We start from the raw sequence: 25065 nt of genomic DNA on the forward strand, positions 1-25065 counted from the left end.
TAGGTCGTTATGTACTCAGCCTGTTAAATACTTTAAAAAGGACTTCATTGTACTATTTGGACATTATTGGATGCATCAAGGAAATGGACATTCTATAGAGGATTTAGGATGAAGGAGAACCGGTTTGCTTAACGCAAACCCAATATATTATTCTATTCTAGACACGTGTCTCAAGACTAAGTGACATCCAAATTTTCCAGGAATATCAATTCCTTTTATTATTTATTTTGAATCATCTAATTGATTCTTAATGCAATATAAATCACACTTCAAGTAACGTGAGTCATTCATCATTAGAACAAAACACCATTTTTCAAGGTCATAACAATACACAACTGAAAAACATTTATTGTGCCGGTATGTCGGATGAGATAATTTGCCAAATGTCTCAAAAAAATATACATTTTGTTCTCTTTGTTCTCTTCTCAATTTTCAGTTCCATTTTTTTCCGAGAAATACTTTCATTTTTTACCGACAAGTCGTGCGGTTTGAGGAGTTTTCATAACAATTTCCATAAAATGTCTTCGTTCTCACCTAATTTTAGATATTCAAAAATTGTTCAACATGCTGCGTATATCTTGCATTTGCGAGGAAAGACATGTCTATAGTCTAACGATGACGTAACTTTATTTTTTTATTCTCACATCTTCTTAGTGTGCTCGAATTTCTCAAACATTATTGTATTTTGAGTTGGATTTTAGGTGGTGTTTGACGTGCTTTGTGTGGATATAAAAACAATTCGATCCTTACTGACTTTCTTGCTGTCAAAAATGTATAAATTGTTAGTATTAGTCATCTTTGTTAGTTTAGTTTCATCATGTAAGTATTTTTAAGTCTGTGCTGTATGTTAAGACACTAATAATTCATTGTTTTTAAGCCGTCTCTCTTAAATGTTACAATTGCATGAGCAGCGATGGTGGAAATTGTGAAGACACAGCCCAAATGCAAGTAAAAGTGAGAATACTATTTAATAATTATATTCAGTTCTGATGTCATCGAATCAATATTATTTTATAGGAGTGTGAAATATCAGCAAGTGCTAGTAGTTCCCTTCACGCACAACCAGTGTGTTTGAAAGTCGTAAAAGACAGTTGAGTAGCAATTAATTTCAATTCTATTCTCATTTTTCTCTCATTCTCTCAAATTTTTTTTTTGTTTTGTTGTTGCTTCTCATTTTCTATTTTCAAAACAGTCAGGGGCTTCGACCATGTCACAAAATCGTGCACGTTTAGTGGAAGTCTGTTAGATCCATGCAAGCAACATTTATCAGCAGAACATTGTTCGACTTGTGATACAAATTTGTGTAATAAATCTTCCAACTTTTTCATCAATTCCTTCTTCATACTTATTGCTGTACTAGGCAATTGTCTTCATGTTCTTCATAGAATATTGTAGGATATTCACTTGAGCATGAATAATCATTTGTTATTAATTTTGACTTTGGGGGAATATTTATAGCAAATTACTTATTCATGATATATTGTTATAATGAGCATGCACGCGTGTATGAATGGTACTTCCATGGGCGTTAAAGATTTGTGATTATTTTAAGGACAATTGACCTAAATTATAATGAGATTATGACCTAAATTGAAATGGGTGGGAAAATTCACAACCGAATGTGCTTAATGATTATGCATGCTTAGAAAGCTATTACAGTATTAAAGCTAATTTCAGGGGAAATCCTCAATCAAAACAAGAAGTTGTTAACTCATAATTGCACATTTTTTGTAAGAAAGTCAATCGAACACATTTGGAATTCCGAACAGCACAAATTGGGCAATCAAGCAAAATCTGGCACCAGGACGCGTGACTCTTGCTTGGTGTCGAATTTATTAATAATCGGTACCAGAGTCACTTCGGTCTGGCACCGAATATACTTGATCAATAACCCAATTTGTGCTATTCGGGGTCGTTCACATTAATGCCATCCATGAGCAGCTCCTTTAAAGTAATAAAGCCCAAAAACGTATATTCCAGCTAGGAATATAAAAGAACTAATCACTAGTCAATAATCATTCATATCATAGTTGTTAACAGCATATAAGCACCAAATATTTCTTAGTTATCGTGATCATATTCTATCAATCATCAATTGTCATTTCATGCCGAAAGACCTCATAAGCAGCCGCTTCGAATGTTAACAAACTGCAAACAATGTGACTTCATTATTTATTTAATATTATTATTCTCACTGCATACAATAATGTCATGTAGTATGTTGTAATTTTATAGGCGCGTTAATTCATCATTTAATATTCTATATTCACCTCCATTAAGCACGCTCCATCAGTGAAAGTTATCATTTTCATGTAAATTATTAATAATAAAATTGTTACTTTATAAAGGAATTGATTAATTACAATTAGAGATATAATTTGCTAATAAAAGTATTTATTGAATGATAAAAGGTAATTGACCTTTTTGAAGAGTTCAAATCAATATTGAAGGTGGATTGTTCACCAATGTTTGTGGTATGTTTTAGATATACATTTAAATTTCAGAACTCATTAAGGATTCCCTGTGTCAATAGAATGCATCCGATTTGGACTTAAACCTTTAATTACTGCTATTCATTACATGTTTTAGTCACCGACACATCATTCACTTTTATCAAAATAAGCTTTAAATCTGACCAGAACAGCACAATGCTAAAATCAGTTATCACACAGTCGGTAGGACACCCCAATTCATAATTTTATTGCGACGACGTAACATCACTCTGGTGACTGTATTAGTTATTAAAAAAACAACTGAAATTTGAATGTTTAGCTTCAGATCTTCTCCATTCTGTCATTTGAACATAATAACTGAATGACCCAAGAGTGTTGTCGGAATTTTTTGAGAGATTAATGTCTCCATGAATTCTATATTCCTATATTTCCTTCCATGATCCTCAAGATAAGTATCTAGAGTAAACTCTAGATACGAATCCTGAAAGGTCTAGATCTGAGATGGAAAGTTGCTCAAATATTATGCACGGATCAAGCTGTGTGTTAGCTAAAGTATGCCAAAGCTGTTTGAATTTACACAATGTTTTTTAAAGCACGGAAAACTGCGGAAATCCATTGAAATTTTCATAATTTTCACAATGAAACTAGAGTAAAGTAAAAATTCCTAGCAATATTAATTACATGTCTGGAAGTGAATTAAAAGGTTTGATAAGATCGTCTACTCCGTGTTTCATTCATGTTGTTTCATTCCAATTCCTTTTATTCAGGACAAATCGTGTTATGTTGTATACTACGTCCATTAAGCTTGAAAATAATGGAAAATAATTGCAAAATTTTCCAAGCAAAAAAGTTTCCATAAATTAAATTCAAAGATTGGCTATGATTACTCGACTTGATGATAAACCATCCTCAAGACCATAAGTAATTGGCATTAAACATTGTACAATTTTCAGCAGCAGTTACTTCAACCCTGAGTAATACAGCACATGCTATTGCAAGAATTCTTAACAAAATTACTTCACATTTAAATGAAATTTTCATACATTAAATTACACCTTATTCGTCATTCTTTCAGTCAGTGCCTTCAAGTTTTCAAATTTATTTATTGCTTCCGCAAATTTTTTTGTTTACTTATTCACAGAACAGACATAAAAAGTATATTTTTCAACAATACTTCATCATTAAATCCACCGACATTCTTCTTTTCATCGATTTCATTTTCATTTGAAGCATTAGAGTGGCAAAAACAGCAACGAGGGTATTTTTTTGCCACATCCAAAACGACAAACATAAAAGACGGCGCCGGCAAGATCGATTTTTTTTTGGGGTTAACTCGAAACTTTAGTTGAGGGTGTACAAAGTATTTCCTCCACTTCCATTGCATGGATACAAAATAATGTATGTAATGTTTGTTCTTTAATGTATTCCTTTCCATGTCGTTAAATTATAGGGACAAGTCATGCGAATGGAAAGTTCAATGAATTCTCAAAATATTAATGGACATTGAATGGATTATCGATCGATAAGAAACTGTCAAAATGTAATTTTTTCTATCGAATATAATTGGATGTAAAGTCACAATCATAATGACATGTTCGGCTATTTCCGTTCACTATTCTCATCGTCATCAAGCAATAAGTAAACAAAAGATGAAATTAAATAGACAAAAAATAATATTTTCTTATGAAAGATGTCAGGCAAAGGTTAAACAGAAACTTCCGATGACTCATATTATTGATGACTCAATGTCTTGTTATTGTTAGCCTAGATATTTGACTAAGACTTCAATTTTGGCAGATTTATTAAAATTTTATTTATTGACAGTAAATTTGCAAAATTTCTATGCCAATAAGCATCTGAGGCTAATGTAGTTTGAATTGTTTAGATTATTGTGAGACTAAAATTAAATCTGAATTGTTTTATAAATAATTCATTAAATCATGTGCATGCTCAATTTGATTTATAGGATCACAGACAGAAATGATTCAATCTGAGGTTGACAATATTAGAGTCCTGGTGATTTCAGGATCTCGAATAGCACAAGTCGACTAATCGATCCAAAATATGACATCAAACCGACGTGGCTTTGTTCATGATTGCAGATTTAAAATTGAATTCGGTACTAAGTCAGTGTCATGTCGGTCTGAACTTGATTTATAATCGATTAACTGATTTGTGCAATTCGGATATGAGTCGAAAGTTCTGTATAGGAAATGTACGTACAGGATCCTTTGTTGGATTTTGGTGAACATCCACTCACAAAAGCATATTCTTTGCCTGTTAAGCAACTAGTCGATTTTGTGCTGTTTTTAAAGTTCTAAGCAAATATCTCGATTTTTGTCATGCACGACTCGCAAATTGTGACTAGAAACATTACTTTCAGATGTCATTGGACATTCAGTTTTCCATAATTTGAAGCAAATTTGATTTAATAGCTTGATTTTTAACTAGCTTCAATTGCATGTTGAACGCACAATAATCATCAAAAATTAACAATCAGAACAAATTTATTAAGCATTTCATGTCAAATTTCATAAATATCAAATCTACTAGGCATCAAGTCGACTAATTGAAGCCTGTTCACTCTCGACTCTGTCAGTACAGATTAATAGTGATCCATGGCCATTTTGGTGGCATTCTCAAGCTGACCAACCCTTGACAATTATTCATATCAATCGCAATTACTTCTGTCAACAACATCACTAGTAATCAAACCAAGGCTGTTAATATGCTAAACTAAATCTCCCCTAATAAGAAGCCAATCCTTAACTTCCACCGTAATTGTATTAAACTGCTCATTTCTCATTCACAACACCAACAATGACCTTCAAAATTTGACACCCGAAAAAATAGAAAATTCTGCTGACACACCTTTTATGACATCCCTGCTGCCAACATAAATTTTCTTATCAGTCTGTTTGAATCGAAAGCATTAAGTGCCATAAAAATATGGAACTTAACGACCATAACTACCAACTAAGGCAGTTGTGAGCAACCTTTTGATTTTCGCGGGACTCATTGGTGGTAAGCCTCGGCCGAAACCGTAGACGGCATATAGATCTTGCCAGGATACTAGTGCACCGCGACACACAGGATGCACACCACTGACTTAAGGTGCCATAATATAAAATCAATTGAATTTACAGCAATAAAAATACTCAACGAATTTCCAAGTGTCACGACGGAGGAAACCCAGTAAGTGACCTTGAAGATTAATGGATTAGAATATTCCTTTATCAACCTTCATTTATCACAAAAAGACATTCTTAAATCCAACAAATGACTTTCGATTTAATAGCCACAATTTCGCAATTAACAATAAATAGCCGTCAAGCCAGACTGAAATGAAGCATGAATGTTGATTTTAGATTTGATTTATACAGAAATAATTTACTTGAAAAATATCATAGTCTATAGATTAGCTGTCGGTGAGCAATTTGAATGCTCGCCAAGTCACACTAGCTTGCACACATTCGTGTAAACTTACGAGCAAATGAAAGAGAGAGGTGCAAGTTGTAATATTCACTACAAGTTTAAATCAAGTCACTGTATTTACTGTTTTAGTTCATTTTGACTATATTGGGAGAGTCTGGTTTGCAAATTAGTCGGTTTTATGAATGTCGGTTTATTTAATGAAAAGAATTTTGTTGATGTCTTAAAAGGGTTTTGGAATATTCCATAGATGATTATGGCTAAAATGCATGCTATCAAGTGTAAACTGTGTTTATGTCCTCTAACAATCATTTTTAGCATGTGATTATGTGATTTGAGGTGACGTCCATAAACAATGTGTATCATAATATGGTTCTACGTCCATACATCCGAGCAGTAAACGTATGCCAGTAGGGCTTCTCGAAGATAAGATCGAGGCTGTAAGGCAATCCTTCGAAGATTGGATAATCATGGTTTCGGTCTCACGAGCCTTTAGGCGTCAGGCCACATCCACTTCAAATTGTCGTTTTGCCTTAAAGACAGCTACTTTACAGTACCGCATGTCTCCTGAGTAACTCAAATCGACCAATCGAACAAAAATTCGACAATGAGTCGGCGCAAATTGATACTGGATTCGATTTATGTAAATCCGAAATCATACCAAAGTCAGCCCAGTCTGGTGTCAAATTTTGAATCAATTAGTTGACTTGTGCTACTCGGGTCAGAATTCGAAGTCGACTACGATTCTGTAAACAAAAGTGACTCTCAAGGATAGTGACGAATGCAACAAATATTCCTTAGTCCGTGCTCAACTATACACATTTTCAGAATTCAATGCATGCATGCATGCATGCACTATAGACTGCAAAACGCGCTAAAATTGCAATTTCATAATCTCAATGTCAATAATGCAATTTATAATGAGTTTGTAATTTTTGTAAATATATTGTTTTTTATATATGGGATTGTACGACGAACTAGTTTAAGTAGTATTACCTCAAATTGCTAGTCAGTGCCTTGATTGTATTGCACACTTCATTGCACACAAACTTTTCATACTGTGCAGTTATTATCGAGATCTCAATCATGCAAGTGTTCACGTTTAAACTCTTAATTTTATCGTTATCAATCGCATATGCTGTTGCTATACATTGTTATGACTGCAACAGTAAATTTGAAAATTTATGTTCAGATCCATTTGCCGAACGAGATAATGGATTGTTAAAATTAAATTGTGATAATAAGCCAATGCATTCAAATACAAGTGACGTAAAGGCATCATTTTGTCGAAAAGTATATCAGAAAGGTGCAGTGGAAATGACAAATTATTTATATAAAGTGATTGTTCCTATATATATATATATTTTTTAGTTAATGAGGAAGTGAGAATAATCAGATCATGTGGATACATCAGTGATACAGAGAGAACTGGTGGATGCAGGAAGAGCGTTCCATCAAAAGGAGTTGAAATATTGTCATGTGAATGTTTTGGAGATTTATGCAATGGAAGTTCCAAAGTACAAACAAATATGCTGTCCATTGCATTAATTATTGGAATTTTTATGGTCAGCAGAAATTACTTGATGTAAAGTTGCAGTTCAACAAACTATATTTTTTGTGTAGCTTTAAGCCTTTCTTGTGAATGAATGTAATCAAGTCGAATGTATTACTATAAAATCAATCTTGCTTGTTTTTCGCATTATTACTCATACTTCCATACTTCTTGTAATAATTTCATTTAATAAATTGGTGCTCTAATGATAAGCAACAGTCGCGTGAGAAGAAAATGTTGACATTGAATTTTTTTTTAATTTTTAATCTCAGCCACCAATTTTTACCTTTGCTGATATTTTGGCGATAAAACTTTGATTGACTGTAATTTCTTCTTTCGTCTCTTTTTTCTAGCAAATCTTATCGTATTTTTGATTTATTGCATTAATTGTGCTATTAAGTATAAGTTAATGATTTTATGGGATTTCCGATACTTTGAAGTAGTGTGATTTATGTGATTTATTGGATGTTTTTAGAAAGTTAACGGTGGTTTGCGATTTAAGTGCTTGAATTATTCAATGACTTTGAATCAGAGCTCGAAGTTGACACAGATTTTTTATGAAAATGTCGGCTCGGCTCAGTTTAAAATTTGAGTCGACTTCGAGCTCTGCTTTGGATTGAATATTTTAACTTGATCTAAGCAAGACCTTGATCTTAAGGTTGTTTTGCAAATCAGATAACATTCCATTTAACTTGAGGATTTATTAAAAATATTAAAATCAAATCTGATCCAAAACTGCACGACTAAAGCCTATAATATTCTTCTAAAACCCCAGGGTAAACGGAAAGTGTTCTGCTTTTAGCAAATCAATTTTAGCAGTGTCTTGCTTTTAGCACTTATGTTTGAATTTTGAAAAACCGTTAGAAATTATCACAAAAACTTGATTTATTTTTGAGTTTAAAATATTTAATTAAATTTTTACGGTTAATTTGTTGATAACTTGCAGAAATAACACCAATATATTTGATTAATTCAGCAAATATCAATTTAAATTAGCATTAAAAATTTAATATTTCTACCGTTATTTTTTTATTCAAATATCCGATGCTAAAAACCGTACAAATTCTTGCAAAACCATACAAAAATAACTGACAGTTTTTCTATTCGTTTACCCTGGCTAAAACCTTGATCTTTAGATTGTAAAGCTTCTTTTTGATGACTCATATGTAAACTGTTTAGTATCGGTATCAAAATTATAGCATCACCGGTGGCACATTCTAGCTACATTTAACTTTGCACAGGTGCTCAAAACTCTTCATTCCTGACTGACGCACGAAAAAGAAATCAGTGAGCTTCGCGTTAAAAACACATCAATCAAAAAACAGCCTGAGAGCCGTATCTTTATCAAAATGTTAAGTCTATACTGGATTAGGTACTTTGCTACTTAAGCTACTTCAGCTCACAAAAGCTTTAAGAGATCTCGAGGAAGACCAAAGAATTTCTGGATTGGATGTGTAAAAAAGGACGCTAAAGTCCTTAACATTCTGAGCTGACAGAATTTCGTGTTAGTTTTTGACGTTCTCTCCGCGCATCAATGAGACCACATGCGCCTCGGCCAAAGAAGTAAGTAAGCTTTACAGACATATTAATACGCCATAGTCATTGATGCATCTAATTTGTCTATCAATTCAGAAGCCAGACACGCTATGGCTAATCATCTAGTTAACTAGAACTTGAAATTCCTATAAGCATAGTCATGAAACAATTTGTTGCAATCTATCCATTTACATCAACCGGTATTCAGCAAAAATTAAGTTCAATTTCAGTTCCCTTGACAATTTCTCAGACACAATCTTTCTAATCCCTGAACTATGTGCGAGTAAACAATAAATAAGCGTAAACATTTATTCATTGAAATCTCCGCGTTACTTCCTCATCATTGGACAGTCTTATCACTAGAATTAATAAAATAAAAATTTAAATACGTTCTCAAATATAATTAGATTTAATATTGACTCAACATTTTAGTTGATAAACTTATTTCAGTCATGAAACATTTGTTGCTTATTTGTTTTTTATGCCTTGTGACAGTTGAAAAGAGCATAGCTATAAAATGCTATTCATGTAAAAGTGTCTACGACGATAGATGCAGCGATCCTTTCAATTCGCCTGATTCAGACTTAGTAGTTGATTGTGACTTAGTTCCCAACCCATTGGAATTAAACTTCAATGCAACATTTTGTCGTAAGATTAAGCAGAAAAGTAAGTGCCATCTTCAAATGAGTATTTGATTCCAAATTAAGCTTATCAAATTTATTTCAGTCTACGACCACGTGAGGGTAACAAGATCGTGTGGATTTATACCGTCAAATAGCACCAATAGTTGCAAAACATCATCATTGACTCATGCAACATCGTCAGAATATTGCGATTGTTATGGGGAATTATGCAATGGAGGCAAAAGAAGCGTGACAATCAATAATTATTTACTATTGCTGATAAGTACATTAATCAGTACATTATCACTGTTTGCAGTAATTACAAAAAATACATTATGACAAGTGCTTTGGATTTAAGATCACGTTTAATTCACGAGTTGTTTTGGAATCAAAAATGCTTAACTGATAAGGAAATGTCTTGTGAGTGTGAGAAGTGGAAATAAACTTTAAAAAAAATATAATTGACTGACAAAAAATTCATTCATCAAGATACATTCGTTCGTTTCAGTATGATGAAATAAGGCACAGCATGAAATTAGTAATTGAATTATTGACAAGAATTCTCATAGTTTTAGTATTTATAGCTACTGATGTTAATGCAATCAAGTGTTATCAGTGCAATAGTGTTTATGATCAAGACTGTAGATCACTCAAATCTGACCGTGTTCATAAATTAATTATGGATTGTGACAAAATGCAAAGTAATAATTTAACGTCTACTTTTTGTCGGAGTGTTTATCAAAAATGTGAGTTTTGAGACGTGACTTTTTTGAATTCATTGCTGTTCATAATTTCCAAATTTGTTTTGTCTAATTGATTAAATTCTACCCAAAGTGAATAACTGCGTATTCTCCTGCGTAAATATAAATTTGATAAAATTTGACTAAAATGTGGGAGTGGCTTTTGGTGACAATTTGATGTCAATTAAATAACATGAAAAATTAGGCTAATGTGCTCAAACGATTTGCATATTAAAGGATTAAAAGTTTAAAACTGCCCATGATAAATAAAATTAGAATTTATTGAAATTTCAAGCTGAAATTTTGAAATAGAAATTTTCATTAAGTATTTTGTTACTTATAGTTCACCAGTGCTTCTCAAAATATTTCAAGTTAATGTCTTATCAAATTTTCCCATTGTTCATCGTGATTCATCTTTTGTTAAAAAAAAAAAAAAAATACACTAAAATATAAATTCAACAATGCATTAAATTTTCAAAATTAAGTTCAACAAAAAATTTGTTTATCTTGACTTAAGATTGGTACTTGCCCAGATTTCTGACCCCGACTATTCGAATGCCATTGTTAAATTTCTCTGTCCCGAATCGCAATTGTTTGGAAATGTCGCAAACTTCTGTGAAATTCATGGTCAGAACCTACTCTCCCTTTATGTCTATCCATTTTTATAAGATTCTGAGGCTGGTTTCTCGACTATGCATGAGTTATTGTCTTTACCCGAGTGGACAAAAATACGTAATAACAGGTTAATGTAGACTTAATGACTAATTCTTTTTTAACGTATTTTTATCCTTTTGAGATATGATAGTGATTTTGAACTCTGGCAACGTTTTTGTTGTTGTCAAGAATATTTATATAATTTAAAATAATTAAATTATTAATGAAAACTAAAGAAACAACGCCATATTTGAGAGTTCATTACAAATTCCAAACTTCACAATTTCAATTCATTTGAGAACTTTGGTCATTTCTATTGAGACTTTTACTTTCAAGTTTCATTTATTTCTTTTATCAGAAACAAAAAGCTTTAAGAGCTTTGATTTAAAAAGTTTAAACTGTAAAAATTTTCAAGTGCAACTTCAAATTCTTATCAAATCTTCATACTGATGTGCAGCCAACAAAATTTGAAAATGCAATGAACCGTATACCATCTGCGGTTTTAGTCGAGTTTATTAGACGAGGTTTATCGCGAAAAATAGACGGTTGTCCACCACTGGATTAAAGTATTACAATTGATTGACAAGCTTCTTCGAATAATTCACTTATCTAATTACTCAGAAATAAAATCCTGTTCATTATCTTGATCATCATTATATCACGTTGTAAATGACGAAATATAAATAATTCATTTCAGCATTCAGTGGAGATGTACGACTAACAAGATCTTGTGGCTTTCGTCAACAGATGAAATCAAAGACTAATCAGTGCACCAGAATAACATTTGGCGATTCCACGTTTTCAAATTATTGCGAATGTACGACAGATTTGTGCAACAAAACTTCCAAACTTAGTTCTAATTACCTCATTTTATTATTATTTATGTTTATAAGTATAGCACAGATTATCAGAAATCTATTGTGAATTTTAATTAAAATAAAATGATTTACTTTTTAATTGTTTCGTAACTGTATTAATGTTGTTTAATTAAAATGACTTCTTTATGGATTTATAAATTTATAATGATGTTTACTCTTTGAAGTTTAAAAGCAGACTGAACTTTTGTAGAAAAAGGGGTTTTCAACTATGTACAATAAATATTATTCAAATTTCAGATGACCGTTATATTCAACAATTATATCTGATTTATTAACTTCTATTTTAAGAAGTTACGTCAATAATGTAAGACTACACATTTTCGTGGACATTAATTACAAAAATATGTGAAATTAAGGCAATTAAAAGCTCTTGATAAGAGCAATGCACCTGCTTAGTCAGCAAAGAAAAAATAATTTCGCAGGAATTTCGATAAGCCGTTTATCAGTTTTGATAGTAAAATGTCAATAAATGATTCAGATCTTCTTAGTTTCCTTAGTTCAGTCAATCAGCTAAACTCATTAAGAAAGCAGTGTAAAATTTCTTTTTAAACTGTCTATAAGAGATATAAACATGAAGATAAGCATAACATTAGTTACTTTGTTGTTGACAATAATTGCTAGTCAAAATAATACAAATGCCATTAAGTGCTACTCATGCACAAATGTATTGGGTGACGAATGTGAAGATTTTGACGAAAGTATGATTATAGATTGTCCTGAAGTTGTTTCTTGTCACAAAACATTAATAAAAAGTATGGATTTAAATCTCAATTTTAGGTCTAGAATAAAAAGTTTTAAATTATTTATTTACAGCATACCAAGTGAATATGATAACAAGAACCTGTGGAGAATCTGTTTTAGCCTACAATAATGAATGTAAACAACATAGTCGTCAACATTCAACTGGAATAATATGTGAATGCAGTACAGATTTATGCAACAGTGCATCCAAATTTAGTTTTTCTTTATTCTATTTATTCGTGATTTTAATGTTAGGGTTTGTGAAGAACTCGTTTATTTAAGTCATATTATCAAAATGCTTTAATGTTAAATAGCAGGCCCGAACGACGCAAATAAAGATGGATCTTTCCCCGAGCTTGTAAGACTCCGCTAAAACTCTTTTATTAACACCCATTAACACATGAGGTTGATATCCCTAACTGGCAAAGAAGATGATTTCATGATACAGAAAGGGATACAGCCTGTTAGGATATATGGCATCCACATGATGATTCCACTTAGAATTATTTTCAAATTTGAAAGTTTAATAAATTGTATTAAATCTTGATTAACAATATTGTAATACTTAGTATTAATTTCATTGCTACTCCAAAGAAAACGTCATTTGGTTCAAAATAGATTGACCGTCTGGCTATCAAGTCAAAAACATTTTAATATGTGTATATCAGATAAGATATCGCTTATATAAACTTTGCTGCAATTTTGCTGAGTAATTCAATAAAATATAATAATTTCACAATTTAATCTTGCAATGTTTTTGATTAAATGTTTTCATTTCCTTCTAATTATTATATCAAGTGTTTATAATGCATTACAGCAATTAAAATGTCGATTTTAATGAGACATCACGTTTCCTTCGTCATGATTAAACATAAATACTAAGAATTTGGTCATATTTATTGATTAGCTAAGTTGTTATCTTCATTGACTTCTATCAAGAATATTATAAATTGCAGCTTATTCCTGTACCTTAATTCATTAATAAAGTTAAAGTCTTAAAGTGCAAATCAGTAAATAAAAATAAATAAATTAAAATGAAATTAATTTTGGCATTTTCGATTCTTTTCCTCACAATTCTTGCCAGTCAATATAATGTAAATGCTATTAAGTGCTACGGGTGTACCGATTTCCTCGGTGATGAATGTGAAAAATATAATGATGATATGATTCTAGAATGTCCTGGAATGGTTACGTGTTATAAATCCCGTTTGAAATGTGAGACTCAAAAAATTTCAATTTTTTTAATTTTAAAGATCAATAAAATTTAATATTTTCAGCTTCAAGCATGAATATATTATCAAGATCCTGTGGAGGAAGCGCACTAGCATATAACAATGAGTGCCAAGATGTTACAGATGGAAATATAGTAGCAACAGTTTGTGAATGCAGTACAGATTTATGTAATAGTGCATCCAGCATTGTTGCTCGTTTTGTGGTTATGGTTCCGATTTTATTAACTGTGATCATGTACTTATGTAAAATATATTGATTTTTAAGAATTTAATAAAATTTTTAAAATAAGAATTTAAAAGAAAAAAATTTAATTTTTAATCTTCTTTAATAACTTATTGGCAGCAGTTGGCTTTAACTATGAATAGTTTATGAAAAGGTTTTAGTTTCCCCTCTGAAAAAAAAAATTATGTTAGAACTTGTCATAAAGCTTCAGGCCTTCTTAATATTAGAGAGCTGGCACAAAGTCAAAAAGATCAATAATCATCCCTAACAGTCAATGGCATACTTATCTAATTGAGCGTGCTCATGATTATACTTATTCAACTCAGGAGCATGCTTCGTATCTGTTCAGGCATGAAATATTTTGCAGTTTAGTTGCATGAAAATTTGACAGATTAAATTTAAAAACGTATAAATATATTATCGATATAAAATTATTATCGGAACTCTTATTTTTGCTGAGTAAATATAATGAAAAATTTCAGGCAACAAAATCCTATTATAAATTATAGATCCGGTTAAAATTGATGGTTCCTTAACGTAGTAGATAGAGCACCAGGTAACTAAGAGGTCATGGGTTCGATTCTCACCTATTTCACCTTTCTGAATCATTTTTCTCTTGGTTGCTTGGTCGAGTAGTTTCTGCGTAAATTGATAATGTACTCAAGTCATCCCTAATTTTGATCAAAAAAGGACACACTACTGAATTTTTTGGAAAATTTTACCCAGCTAGCAGCAAGTCAATTTCCAGTCGACATCTATTTCTTACGTATTTTTGTCCATTCGGGAATAAATTCGTCGTGGAAATACAACAAGAATTATTTGAAGTTGTTCTATGAATAGTCATAAGATAATTTGCAGTCAAATAGTCACACGTATACTTCACGGAATTTCACAATATATTTGATAAGGTTTGACTTTATTATCAATATAAAATTTTTATCGACACTCCTATTTACGATTAGTATAAATAAAGGATTGTCAAATATTACTTCCTAAGTTCAGTCAATTAGTTAGCATCCAAGAGTTCAGTTTAAATAAATTCAAAGATGAAATTTGTCATAGCATTTACAGCAGTTTTACTCACAATTCTTACAATTCAAAATAACGTTAGTGCAATTAGGTGCTATGTATGCACAAACGCATTAGGCGGTGAGTGTGGAAAAGTGAACGATGACATGATTCAAAACTGTACTGAATCAGTTTCCTGCATTACATCTACATATAAATGTAAGTCTTTAAGTCTTCAGTTCTTAATACTTTATTGAATTTTGATATTAATGTTAAAGCTCCATCAGAGGAAATATTAATCAGAAGTTGTGGATCAACTACATTGATGTTTAACAACACATGCAATGAATTAAAGGAAGGTGATACTACAGGAACCGTTTGTGAATGTGATACAGATTTGTGCAACAGTGCTTCAAGTGTTGTACTTCGATTAGCTGTTTTCATTCCAATTTTCATTACAATTTTTATGAAATATGCTTTGTGATGAGATTGTGTAAATTACTTTATGGAGATTTTGTTGAAACTTGTAAATTTAGATAATGTATAGTTATACAGAATTGTTAAATTATTGAATATAATTTGTGCATTTTAAAAATTGAAAATTAAGTTATTCAAATGTCAACTAAAAGTTTCAGGCATATTGTTCGATTTGTAATGGTTGTTCAAGTCGGTTATCATTAAACACTATTTGGAAATCACACAGAGTATGGAGAACATAAGGATACCGTATGGATACTAATTCAATTTCCTGTCCACTAGGAAGCGTTTGCAAATGGTCTAATGGTTTGGAACTTAAAGTTAAGGCAATGTTTTTGTCAATGACAAATCCATATGACACTCCATACCACACATACCCACTGATTTAACCCTCTTGAAACTTAAACATCGCTGACCTTACAGATCAACTGCGATCCATGATCAGGTGACGCCTAAAGCCAACCTAAAGCTGAATCTATCGCGGATTTCAGTCTTTCACTTTCCAATTATTCATCAAAATTCTAATCAACTTAATTATATTCAAAATTTCTCTTAATATGCATAAATTCAATTTTACTGCAAACCCCCACATGCTCAATAATATGAAGCACTAAAATTGTCACCAACACATTCAAAAATTAATTTTCATAATAAATTGGAAAAACAAATCAAAACACATGCGAATGTCGCCGGGTTTTTATTTTTTGCAATATTCATGACATGTTTTATGTCTCGCGAGAGACGAAAGATGAAGAAAAATACTGAACAAGGGTAGACATTTGGCGCCGTGTAAGAGCAACAAGAAGAGAGTTTCCTTGTGTTTAACTCACCATTGACATTGTATTATGGACATAAAATGAGAGAGCACTAAGCAGAGAAAATTTCAATTAGTTTCAAATGTGTTTGAAAGTCAACATTTTTCCAACCCTTCTGTGTTCCTTACTAGTTGTTTAAAACATATTATTAAGTTTTTTATATTAAAAATCAGCATGAATAAGTGGGCGATTCTATTGTCAATCGTGATATTCAGTCTAAATTTGTCAAGTAAGTCATTTTATTATATCCAATACGATTTGTAGCTTCAATAAAAAAATATATAGTAAAGACGCACATCAACAGCTAGTTATTGATTATTTCTGTTTTAGATTCCGTCGCCTTAAAATGTTATGTTTGTAAAACAAAGGAGAATGCTGAATGTCATGATTTAAGGGATACGTACATAAAGGCACAGGTATGAATGGTTTAATTTTGGATTTTGATCCTTTATGGAGTCTAGGATCTGAATATTTTTCAATCAATTTGTTGTTTGGATGAAGTTAAAGTTCAATTCTTATGCTGGTTTCTCATCATCCGAAAAACATTATGATCAACAATCTGGGTTAAAGACAGATTTAAGCGCAAATCTATTCGCTATTCTAATGAATTAACCGATCAAGAGCAGCACAAGTAGAAAAGATTCCAGTACCACAGCATTAGTCAAGGGCACATTTATTGAGGCCAAATGGAATCCGTCTTAGTGTGACTATCGTTTGGAATCACATGAAGACAGATTACATTTTGGTATATGTGTACATTATCTTACAATATTTCTCAATCTGTTCTTTCAGGATTGCACTGGGAATCTAAGGTGGAATGAAATGTTTGCATGCTTCGTAAATTCCAGCATGGGTAAATATTAAATTGTATCTCGAGTGGATAGGCTTCTATTGAACAATTTGTATGAATGTCTAGTTCTAAGAACGACATTAGTCAAATACAACGAATTTACTGGTCTTTAGAACTAGATTTACGATGTTTTTGATCCACGTCATCCTTAGTATACATGCAACAATCCTATACATACAACTACGTAGTAAACATATCCACTTATATACTGCATTTAATTAATTTATCTCAAAAATTTCAATATTTTAGTAAACAATTTAATTGAAACTGACCGAAGCTGTTTGATTATCAGTGGATCATCAGATCCGTGTTTGGGAAAAACAAGTCCAAACATGTTTGGAAGATGTCGAGTGTGTTCTGAGGATGAATGCAACAGTGACTACAATTACAGTACAAGAGTTTACAACTTTTGGGGAATTTCAGTCATAAATTTCGCAGTCATAGGACTGAATCAAATTAAATTGTATTGAGGTATATCCTATTTTTAATCGAAGTACTTAAGTCATTAAAATACGATGCACGAGACATTGACGACAGAATAATAAAATTAATAATTAAATGGACAATTCTCAAGTGGAATCACATTTTCTTAATCATCGTACCTCAATATTGCGCTTGATAAGCCTTAATACAGTGAAATTTGTCAAAAAATCCCCTCCAAAAATTATAAATTTTCCATTGAAAACTTTTAATGAGAAAAGTAACAAGATATTTACATACATGTAAGTCAATATTCTTAGCGACTAAATTCCTATCGGAAATTCTTCATTCAGACTTAATTTCATAAGAATAAAAAGCGTAAATTCAATTAAAAATTATTCATTTCATTAATTAATTAATTTACATACACGAGTTTATCGAAAGCAGCAAATAAGCAAGCATGTCTATGATCCATCATTCTCACATACAGCAACAGATATTTTCAGCTGTTACAATCGTTGTTATTTAATGTCACAAATTATATGACCCACCAAAGCATTTGATTGCCGCATAAGCAAATTTCAGCTTCGACGTCCCCGGAAAGACAACAGAAATTTTTCAAAATTAACGCGTTATGTGTATGCTGATTGCTTATAACAATTCTATCACACAACCAGTATGATACTCTAGAGACTCGTCTTGATCGATCACTCAGTCACTTACTAGACATCGTTGAGTTAAGCTCGAGAGAAAAAAAGTTTGTGGAATTAAATAATAATGAAATTTGTGGTGCTATTGACTGTTTTGGCACTTTTTGCCATAAAAAGTATGAAAAAAATTTTGTGCTAAAATTTGAAAAACCAAAAAAAAATTAATCATTTTCTTTATTTGAAGATGGATTTGCACTAGAATGCTATATATGCGATAGTGATTTCGATCAAAATTGTCATAATATGTACGATCGAAACATGCGAACGGAGGTATGGATCTAATTATTGTGGGTGGATGCAAGTGTCAATTAATGAAATTTTGATAAAAATTGATCAGTTTATGAGATATATTTAATGAGATTGTGCTAAATTGATGTCCAAAAATATTATTTGCCCGAGTAGCACATTCTTGTGTTCGCTAGGGAACCATTACGACGCTGTATTAATGGCAAGATGCAAAGTTGCTCTGATTGCAATATTTTGAAACATTTTTAATGTGAGATATACAATTGTGCTGCTCGGGTTTCACTTTTAAGCTAAATGCTGTTGAATAGCAATTAAACATTAGATTCAGTAAATAACCCAACAAACATTACCGATTATGACACTAATCTCTCGTCATCATCACATCCAAAAATTAGATAAACAATCATGTAATACAAAGTGTCAGCAATGTCAAGTTTTTACAGAATTTTTAATGAAAACTAAGTCACTAATTGAATGTACTATAAATCATTAGAATTAATAGACAGGAAACAATCATTGAACAAAAGCGAAGTTATTAAATTATTATTGCATTTAGACAATTATAACAGTTTTGGTGCTTATTGTTTTGATGCGAAGTCAATTAAGATGTTGTTTTTATGTGAGATATTTGAAAATAAAATATTGAAATACGCATCGGATAGTGCTTAGGGATTTTACAATTGTTGCATAGCGAGAGGCGTTAAGTGATTTAACTCAATATTTTCTTAAGATTCTAGAGGATGTGTTAGGAAGTTTTTAAATACTCGAATGGCAAGATGGCATTAGTTCAATGTAGTGCTAGTCACAACCTAGTAATCGCGCTAGCAAATCAACGATAAGACACTAAGTGGCAATGACAACACCGTGACGTTTTATTCCTGCTTGCTGCATCTTATTTAAATTGTTACATGACTTTAGATACCCAAAAAACAAGATCTTCCGAAATGACGAATTTAAAATGTAAAAGATCACTAAAGCTCATTTTGAAAAACTTCAATTCCACAAGCCTAACGTTAAACCCTGTTCAATTCTAATATCTTAAACTCCTCCTGTTTTACAGAAACAAATTAATAAATTAATCAAGTTCCTACGATCATTTAATTTAAATATTAATAATTAAAATAGTTTTATAAATTTGCGAATTCTATAATTTATCACCCAGGCATTGGAATTAGAATAAATTAACATAAGATAATTGTGTAGGCTGGATGGAACAGTACGCGAATACTTCAAAAAGTAGTAAATTTACTGGTTTGAGATAGTTAGGAGTCATGTAAGCTACAATAATTGGGAATTTGTCTATTGATTGCATTGAATCACAGTAGCCAGGAAGAGGGGTTTGTTAGAAAAACTCATTCTTGCCTACTTCGGATTGTGATCCATGACCTCCATTAAATGATGCACAATGATGGATCTAACTTGACATCTGTCTGTTGATTAACACAAATATAAGAAAAATCAAATTCATTCTCAAAATTTCCATTTTTACTACAGAAATCTCAAATGTTTGCTATCAAAAACTCAAAAGTTGCAATACCCAAGCCAATGCCCCAAATCTATGACTCATATTCCAATTTTAATTAAATTTTTCAAACTCAATTCTTTAGTATTGGCCCACAAAATCAACAAACTTGCTATTTATTTAGATGAATTAATTTGAATATTGGTTCAAGTTGATCTTTCTCGCTTCCGATTAACCTTTCTCATGAATAGGTCACCAAAAAACAAAATATAATTTCATATAACAAGAAGACAGTAACATTAATTGGAATTAACAAATGTCTCATAAATTGAATCGAGTTTCATAACGACATAAGAACATGATACTTCATCGCTAATTCCCTCAATATTTGTTTTTCAATTCTTACTAAACTAATTATGATTCGATTCATATGTTATGTTGCAGCATTGCGATGAGACGAGAATGATTGGATATCAACGGCCTGTGTGTTTGAAAACAGTTAGTTTTGGTAAGAACATGACATGTATAGATGGATATAATTGATGTGGATATAAAATGAAATTAATTGATCTTTACATCTTTAATTATAGAATATGGGAATCGTAAGACAATCCGTAGTTGTGCACGATTTGGACCCAGAAAAGGTATGTAAATTGTATATTTTGGGGACATTTCAGAGAGACGTCCATTGAAAATCCTAGATTTAGATCGGAGATTCTTAAATTTCTAGCACAGATCTAGTTCTTTGTTGGATATTACTCAATCCAATAAGTCAGAGATCAACCCATTACTTCCACTAATAAACTCATTTTCCCATCCACAGACCCATGCTTTGAAAGACGAAATGCTGTTGATCTAGCTGTTTGTGAGATTTGCGATGGACATTTATGTAATGGATCGAAGAAGATAGTGAGCAGCTTCTGGTTGTTGCTTCCGACATTCATTGTATTTTTGTATAAAAAGTTCATGTAACATTACCTATTAATACTTATTTTTAAAAAGAAATTTTGTATTCAAAAAATTAGATCTAAGCACTCCTTTTTGCGCACATTATACACTGTTTAATACTGGACGGACAAACGTTATGAAAGAGTTAATTTGTAATAAAAAATTTAATTTTTCTTTAAACTTAAAAATGGATGTTGTTGACTTGTCAGTAAATTACAATTGTTTCAGGTTTGACAATAAGATTGAATTGTGAATTAGAAATGTTGTATAAGAACAGATTTACGCTTTAAGGAAGCACAAGAATACATGGTACTTACATTAATTGTTAAATGATAATTTCTTGGTTAAGTGTTGATCCCATACTTTCTACTGCATTCATGGCTTCATTTGAACTGTTACTTCTATTTGTATAGATAAATGATGGCTATTCCAAGTCCCGAAGATGAGAGTCTGTTACTTTGAACTTGAAATATGTTTTACAATTCCAAATTTTTATAGATTATTGGGTTATCAAAGATGGCTTTGGATTGTTTTATTCATCAAAAGCTATAAACTTACTCAAGCATAATCTTATGAAATGAGTTTGAACTTTTCTGATTCCTTTGATAGAAATTCTTCGTTTTAAAGCTTTTTGATAATCCAAAATTTATTACTGGTTTTTAACCTCGTTCTACGGACTCCTGTGATTGTAGTTTTTTTAAATCAAATTCAAATTAAAAATTAAATTATTCGCAAGATTGCTTTGATTTTAAAAAATCTTATAATTTAGAAAATTAGCAAAGTAATCCAAGTGACTGTGATAACTGGAAACCGTCGCATAGGAAAGAGTGGGGCTTGATGACACCATGACAACTGTTTGACTAAAATTTTGCAGTAGAATGCCGCTCGGGTTATAAATCAACATAAATAGGAACTTATTCATCACAAATTAATTTTTCCATAAACATTGAAACAATTTACCAGTAAGCATCGTTAGGCACAAACAAAAACATGACAATAATTTTGATGACATAAAGTTGAGTGACGTCTCCATCATTATCAAGCTCAAGGTTAGAAAATTTTCATTGTCACTGAAAGCGTGCAATTTTCTGTTTTTGTGGCACGGTTATCGAAGTTTATTGTATTTACAAATAGGTATAATTGAAGAGCTTACATACGGATTTATGTAAGGATGATGTTTATTGTTTGAAGTTAGAAAACAAAATAAAATATTGACATGAAGGGGTCAACAACCATAAAAGGGGAAAATCAACTAATCAACTAAATATAATTTGAATATTAAACGACAGTTGACGGTACCGAGATGATCAAATTGATTTCAGACATGTCAAGCACTTGAAATCAAACATCCTTTAGCTTAAAAAATTTTGACTTTATTTCATTCACTTCAAGTGAAGTCATTTACATTATAATCCTTAACTAAGTACTTTTTTCATAAAATTTCTTATGATAACTATAGTTTTAGAACTTTACTGGCCCAATACATTCGCACATAGGGAACTAAAATTAAAATTTTTGAATTGCAACACGTGTACAGTGTGTCCTTAAGATGCTAAATAATATAATATGAAGAGATTAAAATAATTCTATTAATACCAATTCGTACAGGATATTTCGATAACTTTCATTCTTACGGTTATTGCTGCATGTTATGGTGATTCAACTATGTTACTTCTATTCTTGAGGTATATCATGAGGTTTGGGTCTGGAATTTTTTAAGTGTGATTTATTCTGGATTGTTTTATAGGTTTTGATACCCTAAATTGAATTTATGCTTGCAAGTTTGTTAGTTTGAAGCTTCAACATTCTATTTACATTCAAATTAGGTCCAATTTGTGCAAATTTAGTTGGATTGTATCATGGATTAAGTGGAGACATCCAAAATCTCACTGATCCGCGACACGTTCATGAGTATGGTCTCAAAATTGAGAATGCCCGAACAACACAACGGTTTCGATAGGTCACCGTATTGCCGCTCGGGATATATTGATTGAGTATACTCATCAGCACGCTCATTTAGGTGAGTATGCTCACTGTCTGTTAGAGATCAATGTTCATGCCATATCACCGAAATAAATAAAAACTTATTTTTACATTCCAAGCATTTTTTACAGCATGCAGATACCTTAGCATCTTATTATACATACTTGAGCAGTTTTTCTTCTTTTTCATATCCAGATCAAACATACTTCAAAGTTGAAAATCAAGTTTTCTTTGATAATTGAATTGAATTGAAATTGTGTTGGATATAACAAAAAATGAAAGAGTTCATGGCATTTGAGTCATTTCAAGGTCCAATCCAATTTATGAAAAACATGAAGTGTTAATTTTGTAAAAATAATAAGATGGTCTAGTCAATGAAAAATCACAAAATTCACGTTGTTGGATATTCCAATAAAACATAATAATCCCAAGAATAAAAGCAGCATGTACATGATTATTTTCTATAGATTATGAAAATAATACTTAAATATGACTTATATTCCAATTAAAAATTTCGTGAGGTATGACATGCAGCAAAGTTAGTCTACTCGTATGACAGTGAGATTGTTTTTAGTAGTTCCAATTATACATTTTTTACACGTCCTCAGGATCGCCACCTAGTAACTTTTCCTCATCGTCCTTCAGTGTACTGACCTTTTTAGCATTTTTACCCTTTGTTGGATCGTGGCCATATAAGAATATAGAAACAATTACTAAAACAGTTCCAAAAGCAAATTGTGTAGTCAGTTCAAAATTGAATAAATAAATGGACACGATGCACGACAATACAATGGCAAGTGATGTGGCAAAACCTTTGAGGATATTGTCAGCATATTTGACGACAACAGCAACAATCAATCCACCACATGCTTGCAACAGCACGAGGAAGTAAACGAAATAGTCATATCCATAAAAGAATCCTTTGTCAGATATCTTAGCTCCATCATTAGCATATGATGTAATGAGGGATAAGGGAAGACTCAACAAACTCAACTGGATGTTTCTCATCCATACGGATAGATCGGAAGTTTTTAACATTTTCTCAAAGAAAATTCCTGCAAATCCACTTAATACACAAGCACCAAGAGCAGCGGCAAATCCAAGTGTACGATTCTGCTCAACAGAAACGACTCGATTTTCTCCACCTGCTGACAATTGAACCATTGCTACACCACAAACTAATATGAATAATGATCCCCATTGAGTTGAAAACAGTTTCTTTCTCAGCATGAAGACAGCAAATATTGCTGTCGTCAGAATTTTCAATTGGTACGTCACTTGATATGTTGCTGCGTCGAGATTTGCTGCTGATATATAAAGTAAGTTATTTTGTAAAACATATATTAACGACGGAACAGTCATTTTGAGCTAGAAGTTATGAGAAATAAGGGAAAGGAAGTGAATTATTAGATAGTGATTTGATCCAGAGTTGCTATTAAGCGTTGAATTTTGTATTATTGTCCTAGTGTATCAAGGTCAAATCTTCATAATAACAACATTGATAAGAAATTTACAGCACTTACCGTATCAGTTTTGTTTTTAACAATGGCATTATGCAAACTGGCTTTAAATCGAAGCATTGTTCCTTCTTCCATAAAAACTAACACCAGGCATGTCAAGAGCTTTGTTATTTCGGCCATAAAAACAGCTAAAATTGATAAAATTTTAATTAGGAATTAAATTTTATGACAGAAATGTTGCATGCCTACCCGTTGAACTGAAGAATATTGGTCCATCTCTTGTTGTAGCATATCGCATTGATAAACTGACCATAGAATTCTGGACTGTTAAGGTCAGCAAGGATATGTATTTTAAGTTACTTGGATTCATTCCTGTAAAAAACAAATTAATCAATAAGTAATAATGATGCCGGCACTAAGAATATCCAATTTTGACTCACTGTGTATTGCCATAGTCACAACCTTATATTTTTACTAAACTACATTAAATTACACTAAAATCCAATGAGTTATTCTCACTAAAAAAATTAAATTTTGCGTTCGTGTACTTTTACTCTACAGTCAAACCTGCTTAAAAATGCAGCACCTCTCTAATTTTAACAATATTTTTGTAAACAAAAAA

At 31.6% G+C, this 25065-nt stretch overlaps 3 protein-coding genes and 4 long non-coding RNA genes across 10 annotated transcripts; 6 read left to right on the forward strand and 1 right to left on the reverse strand.

Annotated features, from left to right (window-relative positions):
* Nucleotides 1-608: 608 nt before the first annotated feature.
* On the forward strand, nucleotides 609-1331 carry LOC139099627 (uncharacterized). Its single transcript, XR_011545327.1, has 4 exons — nucleotides 609-819; nucleotides 878-954; nucleotides 1018-1090; nucleotides 1193-1331. It is a non-coding gene; the product is annotated as an uncharacterized lncRNA (long non-coding RNA).
* An 8610-nt stretch (nucleotides 1332-9941) lies between these two features.
* Nucleotides 9942-11963, forward strand: LOC139099630 (uncharacterized). The gene is made up of 2 exons (XR_011545328.1): nucleotides 9942-10342; nucleotides 11688-11963. It is a non-coding gene; the product is annotated as an uncharacterized lncRNA (long non-coding RNA).
* Nucleotides 11964-12383: 420 nt separating this feature from the next.
* On the forward strand, nucleotides 12384-13353 carry LOC139099669 (uncharacterized). The gene is made up of 2 exons (XR_011545337.1): nucleotides 12384-12620; nucleotides 12682-13353. It is a non-coding gene; the product is annotated as an uncharacterized lncRNA (long non-coding RNA).
* A 1717-nt stretch (nucleotides 13354-15070) lies between these two features.
* On the forward strand, nucleotides 15071-15674 carry LOC139099667 (uncharacterized). The gene is made up of 2 exons (XR_011545336.1): nucleotides 15071-15291; nucleotides 15351-15674. It is a non-coding gene; the product is annotated as an uncharacterized lncRNA (long non-coding RNA).
* Nucleotides 15675-16414: 740 nt separating this feature from the next.
* LOC139099666 (uncharacterized) lies at nucleotides 16415-17981 on the forward strand. Its single transcript, XM_070652192.1, has 4 exons — nucleotides 16415-16593; nucleotides 16695-16780; nucleotides 17157-17217; nucleotides 17464-17981. Exons 1-4 carry the CDS (start codon nucleotides 16539-16541, stop codon nucleotides 17682-17684), a joined length of 423 nt encoding a protein of 140 aa, XP_070508293.1. The 5' UTR covers nucleotides 16415-16538; the 3' UTR covers nucleotides 17685-17981.
* A 331-nt stretch (nucleotides 17982-18312) lies between these two features.
* LOC139099643 (uncharacterized) lies at nucleotides 18313-21188 on the forward strand. Its single transcript, XM_070652166.1, has 5 exons — nucleotides 18313-18460; nucleotides 18529-18614; nucleotides 20497-20560; nucleotides 20643-20696; nucleotides 20876-21188. The coding sequence occupies exons 1-5, from the start codon at nucleotides 18412-18414 to the stop codon at nucleotides 21022-21024; spliced, it is 402 nt and encodes a 133-aa protein (XP_070508267.1). The 5' UTR covers nucleotides 18313-18411; the 3' UTR covers nucleotides 21025-21188.
* Nucleotides 21189-22351: 1163 nt separating this feature from the next.
* Nucleotides 22352-25023, reverse strand: LOC139099579 (UDP-galactose translocator-like). 4 transcript variants are annotated; one of them, XR_011545323.1, is made up of 6 exons: nucleotides 24884-25023; nucleotides 24693-24815; nucleotides 24507-24631; nucleotides 23638-24351; nucleotides 22635-22705; nucleotides 22352-22552 (listed from the first exon to the last, which is right to left on the reverse strand). XR_011545323.1 is itself a non-coding variant. In XM_070652089.1 (5 exons), the coding sequence occupies exons 1-5, from the start codon at nucleotides 24894-24896 to the stop codon at nucleotides 22691-22693; spliced, it is 990 nt and encodes a 329-aa protein (XP_070508190.1). In that variant the 5' UTR covers nucleotides 24897-25023; the 3' UTR covers nucleotides 22352-22690. The 4 variants fall into 4 exon arrangements, 2 of the variants coding, with proteins under 2 accessions (XP_070508190.1, XP_070508189.1); XR_011545322.1 differs by having other exon boundaries at nucleotides 22635-24351; XM_070652089.1 differs by having other exon boundaries at nucleotides 22352-22705.
* Between the last annotated feature and the right edge of the window lie 42 nt (nucleotides 25024-25065).

Source organism: Chironomus tepperi, unplaced genomic scaffold, assembly GCF_022539635.2.
Source record: "Chironomus tepperi strain 1889 unplaced genomic scaffold, CSIRO-AGI_Ctep_v1 contig_479, whole genome shotgun sequence".
Lineage (NCBI taxonomy): Eukaryota > Metazoa > Arthropoda > Insecta > Diptera > Chironomidae > Chironomus > Chironomus tepperi.